The sequence below is a fragment of the Poecilia latipinna genome, unplaced genomic scaffold (genome assembly GCF_001443285.1).
Source record: "Poecilia latipinna isolate Pla-1442-1.1 unplaced genomic scaffold, P_latipinna-1.0 Scaffold257, whole genome shotgun sequence".
NCBI lineage: Eukaryota > Metazoa > Chordata > Actinopteri > Cyprinodontiformes > Poeciliidae > Poecilia > Poecilia latipinna.
The window spans coordinates 237,040-244,984 of record NW_015112873.1 but is presented as its reverse complement, the minus strand read 5'-3'; the positions used below and the strand labels follow the sequence as shown (position 1 = coordinate 244,984).

The 7,945-nt window shown below is 41.9% G+C and overlaps 1 protein-coding gene across 3 annotated transcripts in view; it reads right to left on the bottom strand.

The window, feature by feature from the left end:
- The window catches only part of nr1h5 (nuclear receptor subfamily 1, group H, member 5), a 26,081-nt gene that overhangs the window by 5,276 nt on the left and 12,860 nt on the right, over positions 1-7,945 (bottom strand). The window contains exons 2-7 of one of the 3 annotated variants that reach the window (XM_015033108.1): positions 2,662-3,060; positions 2,441-2,581; positions 1,575-1,699; positions 1,379-1,477; positions 1,213-1,312; positions 66-182 (exon numbers count right to left, since the gene is read on the bottom strand). In XM_015033108.1, the coding sequence (XP_014888594.1) occupies positions 66-182; positions 1,213-1,312; positions 1,379-1,477; positions 1,575-1,699; positions 2,441-2,581; positions 2,662-3,060 (981 nt within the window). Of the gene's footprint in view, positions 1-65; positions 183-1,212; positions 1,478-1,574; positions 1,700-2,440; positions 2,582-2,661; positions 3,061-7,945 lie in introns of all 3 variants that reach the window. The other 2 variants (XM_015033110.1, XM_015033107.1) reach the window with 2 other exon arrangements.

Below are 7,945 nucleotides of genomic sequence, written 5' to 3'. Positions count from 1 at the left end.
GTGCGTGCGTGCGTGCGTGTGTGGGTGTGTGCGTGTGTGTGCGTGTGTGTGTTTTTTCTCCTTACCTGGAGTGGGGCTCGCTGGGTTGTTGGAGAACTGCTGGGCAGAGAGCAGGAACATGACCTCCAGCGAAGACACAGACAGGAGGCTCATCTGGTCTGAGAAATCCAGGAGGTCAAATCCTGGGTCGGAGGTCAGAACTGGGTTTATTTTACCAGCAAGCTCACAGTTTCAAGGCCCACAAATGGCCGCACTTTGGACGCCGCTGTTGCAAGGTTTTCGTCTCTGATTATGTTACGACAATAAAACATAAATTTATTTGAAAGCCCTGTGAAGTTCTTGACCAGGGCTCCAATGAAAGTAAATAAATAGCATTTCAACATGGAGAGGATGATCTCTTCAAATAATTTATGCATGACATAATTTATTAAGAATTGGAAGAAATTCAGTATTTGTTGTAAACTAAGTGTATAATCAAAGGGAGGGACCAAAGTGAATTAAGAAAACTTTTTTTTCTCTTGCCTTTCCTGTGATTTTGACCTTACATTCATTTTTTTGTCTTATCCTTTTAACATCCTTCCCCATTATACTCCTCATATATTCTGTGCCTGTTCAATGTATGTGTATTAGTTGGTTTTATTTTAATGTTTTCAGAGTGCTGTAAAAAACAAACGGAAGAAGAAGAAGAAGTTTTGTTCACGGCAAAAACACAAAATCTTACCAAGGATTTTTGGTCTTGTCGTTTCTAATTCAAATATTTTAATTCGCTTTTAACAAGACAAAACTCACTTAGTGGTAACTTTTCAGAAAGATACAGGAGCTTGTTTTAAGTCAGTAATTGCTTAGTATTGATGGAACAAGTGCTAGATCCACTGTTTCACATTATTAATGAATTACTGACTTAACACAAGCACCAATATCTTTCTGACAAGTTATTTTTGTCTTGTTTCAAGCAAACTAAAATATTTACACTGGACATTAGACCAAAAATACTTGCAAGATTTTGTGTTTTTGCCGTGTTTTACGACATTTACTTAAATAGTTTCAAATTCAAAATGAGCTAAAATAAGTAGATACGTTGATTTATCCTATACGATGTCTCTGTCAAACTTCAAATCTTATCTTTTTTTCCTTCCCTCCTTTTTATTTGAACACTGCAGATTCATAAATTTGCGCCTCTAAACGAGTAAAAAGCCTGAGTGTCCGACTCACCCGGCACCGTTCTGGCAAACTGCAACAGTCTTTGCAGCTGTGGGGTGGGAACATCCAGCAGGCCGTCTCCTTCCAGAGCGCACTGCCACTCAAACACCTGCTGACATGACAACGGCATGATCATGCCGCCTGGCCGGGCAGACGTGACGTCTGCACATGTCCCCACCATGTAACTGCTGCTGTCCTGATCTCTGAACTGTTGATGGGCCTCCACCATCCTGTCCACAATGTGCTTCTGTTCCCGGGTCAACGTGGCCGGCTGAGTCTGCATGGGGAGGACACAAATGACAGGGTTTAGAAACCCGGGCCTGTCCCCGGCGGCACAGAGCCTGGGGACAGGCCTCAGGATATAGCCGTGGTACCTGCGCAGGTAGCCGGCAGGTGGAGCTGACTCTCCGACCGTCTGCGCTGTCCTCCTCCTCTTGACCCCTGTTTCTACCTCCTTTCCTCAGTCGCTTGGATTGGCACTGAACTTCTGTCAGAAGGCCTTGGAGGATAAACGACAACAATGTAAACACGTAGTCCAAACACGGAAATGTTTAGATCATGTTATTGTGCGCTGTAGCTGTCAAGAAAGCTATCAATGCACTGAACCTTCAGAGCCACATAAAGACGGTTACAAAGTCGGCCTTTAATCACCTGAAGAACATTTCCAGGTTTAAAGGATTAATGTCAAAGCAAGATACAGAGAAACTCATACATGTGTTTATCTATAGTTTCATTGATTACTGTAACAGAGTCTTGCCTAAAAAATTAATCAGAATGCTTCAGGGTGGTCCAGAACGCTGCTCCTCCTGTTCTGACTAAAACCAGAAAGATAGGAAGTCCTTCCACTGGCTTCCTGCAGCTCAGAGAATAGACCTTAAAATGCTATTACTGGTTTTTCAATTACTGAATGGTTAGCACCAAAATAAAGATCTGCTGCTGTTGTACCAACCTTCCAGACCTCTCAGATCTTCTGGTTCTGGTTCTGCTCTGTATCCTCAGAACCAGAACCAAACATGGAGAAGCAGCATTCAGCTTCTATGCACCACAAATCTGGAACAAACTTCCAGAAAACTGTAAAACAGCTGAAACACTGAGTGCCTTTAAATCAAGGCTAAAAATTGTCTTTCCCTTTGAACTGTCGCGTTGCTGGAATGTGATTTACAATTAAACTTGACTACAGGATCAGTATCAGTGGTTTATGTCGTCCCATCATGTTGAGCTGTTGAATTAGTTTCCTTACACTCCGCCAGCATTCCCACAGCGCGGCACTTCCTCAGCCGGCAGTCTTGGCACTTCCTCCTCATGTACATGTCCATCTCGCAGCCGCCGCCACTCTTACAGTGATACACGGCCTTTTTGGTCACACTGCGCCTGAAGAAACCTGCAGATAAAGTAAAAACCCAGACCAGCTTTAGCTTTGAAAGCACGGACAGATTTAAAGCCAGCACTCAGAGTGAGTACCTTTGCACCCTTCGCAGGTGAGAGCGTTGTAGTGGTATCCCGACGCTTTATCCCCACACACCATGCACAACTCATCCTGACCTTTGCCCTTTCCTCCCGACCCCATCCGAGACCTGCGCACGAGAGGCAGCCCTGTTGGTGCCAGCCCCTGATTCAGCCCCGAAGACAGGGGCTCCGGGCCCTGATCGCAGGGGCCCTCCAGGCTGTGAGAGCTGTACTGGTACGGAGGATGGCAGAGCTGAGAGGATGAAGCCAGAGATGAAGGCGAGAAGGTGGAAGAAGGAGGGGAGCTGTAGAAAGGGAAAGGCAGGTTGGCAGGGAAATACTGCTGTTGGCTATAAGGGAGCAGCTGGAGGTCCGGGTCCTGCAAAGGACAGCCCACAGAGTCGGCCAGGATGTCTGGAGGGAGAGAGGATGGTTAGGAAATTCTGGAGACAAGAATTTCAATTTACTCAATAGAGAAAATGATAATAATAATTTTTTAAAAACCACAGGTTTGATTAAAACATAAAGACGCTCTGATGCTCTCTCACATCACAGTTCATAAAGAAAAGCAAGATATTTAATCACAATAAGAGTGTAACCAGTTATCAAGGTGTTGGATCCCAAAAAATGTGTTTAACATGTCAGAGTCCGGCTACAGGAGCTATTAGTAAGAACAAGTAAATAACTACATAAATTAAATATTTGACAAAATCACATGTAAAAAAATAATTACTACACGGCAGTGAAGAAAACACAACATCAAAAATATACAAAACAGAAAAAACATAACAATTACAACTAAAAACACAAAAGAAGAAAAAAAATGGCATTGGTGTTTTTGCTTAGAAATGATTTGTTAATCAAACTATGTATGCATTAATATGGGATTAGAAATGAACACATTGAATACATGCAGAAATAGGCTTAAATGTGTCATTAACTTGATGTTGGAAAATGAGATTAAAGGGGCAGTGTTATGTGTTTTCTAGGCACATACTGTCGTTTTTATAGCACAGTCAAGTAACTGTGTCATAAAAATGCTGCTTACATCAAATATGACTTAAAAGAAATTTGACTTTGTAATAGAACACCTTAAAATTTGGCTTCTGTCTCTTTTAAAAAAAAAACAACCTCCTACTCTTTCTGAAACTCCACCTTCAGGAAGTCATCACAACATGGCTCTTCTATTAACCCTTTAGCAAAGTTTTTACCAGCGCTGCACTGAGAAGTATCTGGTATAATTAGATCAGTTGATGTGCAGATCCACTCTCGGTGTCTGCTAATTTCTGCTGGCTAGTCTGGAGGAGCTGAATGGGGGAGTCGTGGGAGAGGCTGCTCTTTGAGGTGGAAGCTCAGAGGAGGAGCTTCATCCTCTAAGGCGGGGCTTGGTCCACCCAGCCGCTTCTCACAGCTGAATGGTTGCCGTGGAGATTAAAGGATTTCTCAAACATGCGTGAAAGAATCAAAACAACACTCCAGGAGTGTTTTCGATGAGGTAATACCGTTATAACAGAATAGCGTTGATTTCAGATAATTCTGTCTTCATGCTTCCTGTGTCCTACAGTGACATCATCTAAACTCTCCAGAGGGGTGAACAGCATAACAATCGAGTGAACCAGATGCCACAAGCATGACCGAAATCGGACTGAACGTTTCAAGATGACACGGGTCGAAAGCCAAGAACGTCATAGCGCTGCGGCTCTACGCGACCCCGAGTGACTTCACCGTATTGATCGCTCTAGTGGGACTCAATAAAAAGCCCAGAGTGAGACCTCGTGAACTCGTTCAGACTGCCTAAACAGGATGCAGCTGAGATCTCTGCGTGCCAATGTAGGATTGTTCAGGGGCTTCGAGATGTTCTCTGATGAGAGAACATGTGGGGCCACTGGCAGCGCATGAAAGTACATCTGGACAAATGAGGTCGCTGTGGGAGCAGTTAGTCGTTACACGCTGATTAAACAGAGAGCCCACCCAGCGGCCTCACTGTCAGGAGGCTCTGCTGATGATGGAGACACAGACGTAAACAAGCGACAGGATCCATGAGACGATCGGAGGCTATTTAAGCTGCCAGAATGTGCAGAAATGTGTCAGGTGTAACAAGTAGGACAGCCTGTGATAGCCTGGTTGCTTTTCTAATATGAACATTAAATATTTACTGAAAGAAGTCTTGTGTAGACTTCTTTACAAGATTGTAAAAGAAGTCTACGCAAGCAGAAAGGCCCACAAAGAACACAGTTACTTTCTGAATAACGTTTTAGGACAGATTAGTGTAAAACTAAATTGTTTTACTAAGTTTGCCTTTAAAGGCTAAGCTAACTATGGTTTAGCTTTTCAGCAACAGGAACAGCAGACCAGCTAAGTCATGTTTTGGCATCATTCTCATCATTCCACCATATCAGAGGGTGTTTGAGGAAAATGTGTGACCATCTTAAAAACAAAAATACAGCTGAAGCAGTAATTTATTTATAGACCCTTCCAAGATGCCAGCTTTAGTTACATAAATGTTTAAGTTTTCTTTAGCTTTCAAGTTAGTTAGTTAGTTAGAATAATTTGCTCCCAAATTAATCTTGAAATCTCTGTTGATGTGTTGGACCTTCTGTGTTGTGCTTTGTTGTGACGATGGGGTTAATTTGACTGAACAATTAGCTTAGCTTAGCTTAGTTTAAAAGGAATGCCAGGGCAAGTATTTATTATCCTACCATTAAAAACTGAAACATGTTGAATATTAAACTATTCCATACGACAGCGTGTTAGGACCATCGTAGATGGGAAAAAAAGGAGGAGTAAAAAACAACAACCCTTTTACGCTTCATACTTAAAGGCTCTGAATTGTTTGATTTGATCAGATGCGATTGAGCTTTTGACAACAAACACACCAGTTTAGTGTGAAACAGAGACTTTCTTCCTTCCTAATTAAAAGCACTGAGATCAACAGCTGGAGTTTTCTAAACGGTTCATTTAGAGATGATGCTGCTTCAATAAAAGACTTTCTTTAGGCATCTTTACCAGGGGTGTGTATAAATGCAGCCAAATCATAGACAGTGTTAACGTCTATGAGCCGTTAATACTGATTTATTTGACATATTGAAATGTTAATGCTTCAAATACCCATCTTTGCAAATGTCTGCTGTGTCTCAGATTTAAGAGACCGGCCAGATCAGCCCTCCTTCACCCTCGTTATGCTCTGTCATTATTATCCTCTCCTTCCCTTTGCGTCCAGATGTTTCCTGTCTTCATCAGACGATGCTGGCGGCGGGTTGGGGGCGAGGAGGAGGTGCGGGGGGTCCTTGCTTGCTCGGTGTGACAGAGGCTGTGCTTCGTACTGTTTGTAAACCATCTGAGCGCTGTCTAAACACTCCTCAGCCTCCCCTTCCATCCCACGCACGCAGGGGAGCTAAACAACCCCCCACGGCTCACCCCGCTCCAGCTCTTAATGACACTCATCAGTATTAATAGATCCCATGATGCAGTCCGGCTGAACCACCTCAACGCTGCTCTTTTTTTTTCATTGTCTCATGTCTCTGGGTTCTCGAAGGCGATAATAAAAGCTCAGCTCTCATTCGTCAGCTGTCACAGAGAGAGGACAGGAGGTTGTGTTGCATAAAGCAGGCAGTCACTCGTGGTTTGTTCTGAAATAATACATTACTGACCCTTCCTGTTGAACTTTGACATTTTGGTAAGGCCTATTTATAAGCTTATGTTAAAGCTGGAGCTTACTTTGAAGAAATGTGGCACTATGGAACAGAACAAGGCATGCCAATTGAGCCCCCCCATGTAATTTTCTATGCTAAAGATTACTTACTTAGAAACTAGTGTTAGAATCTATTATATCTAACAATGTATAGATTTTGCCATCAGATGGCGCTCAGCAAGTCCGCCATTGCTGAGAAAACAATGGCGGATATTAGGAGCAGTTTCTGTTCACAGTTGATACGAAATATACTACACCAGAAGTGAACAGGTGTTCTGCCGGCACATCATTTTCTGCTGTGCAACAGAGACAGTATTACACAAAATCTACTTTTCTGAGCTTTACATCTCGCCATACTGTTATTCCCTCATCAAAAACTAAATTGAGTGTCGCTTTGATTCTTTCATGCATGTTTGAGAAATCCTTATAATCTCACATGGCAACCATCCAGCTGTGCAAAACATCTGGGTGGACCTAGCCTTAGAGGGGTGGGTCCTCATCTGAGCTGCAGCTTCCAGGCTTCCAGGCTTCCAGGCTTCCAGGCTTCCAGGCTTCCAGGCTTCCAGGCTTCGGCCTCACAGAGCAGCGCTCCTCAGCGACTCCTCCGCTCACCTCCTCAAGACCAGCCAGCAGCAATTAGCGAACACCAGGAGGAACTGAGCTTCTGCTGAGCTCATTATAGGACTTCTCAGTGCAACACCAATAAAACATTGTTAAAGGGTTAATAGAGGAGGGTTTATTGTGATGTGACTTCCTGATGGTGGCGTTTCAGAAAGTGATGAGTCTCTAAAGAACAGAGACCCAGTTTTAAGCCATCAAATTTCTTCTAAGTCATATTTGATATATAGCAACTGAAGGTAACGTAGTTAATTGATTGTGCTACAAAAGGCCACCCTATTCCTGGAAAATACATAATAATGTCCTTTTCCAGTGTTCAGCCTCACTTCTGATAAGACTTTATAACTTGATTTTAGGTCAAGTTGTGTCTTCACAAAGGTTGGCCCATCAACTCTGTTAGGTGGTTTAAGATGTTAAAATGTCATTGAAAGTCATTGAGATATTAATGCTGCTACACTCTACTTCATTTCAGTTCATCAATATATGTTATTTTAAAAATCACTCATTTTCAAAAGTCAGCAAAAGAAATTCTGTATTCAGTAAAGCAAAATTTTGTCAACATGTTTCTTCACTGTAAAACTTTTGAAGGTGGTTTAACTTGAAAATAAAAGTCGACCTGCTGCCTTGAAAATGTAATTTAAGTCAAGAAAAAAAATTTATTGGTAATTCAGAAATTAAAATTCATGAATTTAACAACAAGAGACAAGCTGTATAAACATTGTTTTTTTAAGTCCATTAATCTTGAAATGTGAGTTTTAACTTAATGCTGCGATTAAATTTATTTCATTAAAAAAACTGCCCTCCCCTAGTTAAAGAGCCCACATTTCTCTATTACTTTTACTTACAACATCAAGTTAAAATAATTACTTATTTTACTTTAAACTATTGGTTTCATATTGTTTTATCATTTATTGAGCATATTCTGTTTCCTATCAGGAACAGACTTCATGGTTGACTGAATATAATAATAAATCTAAATGATCTTTAATG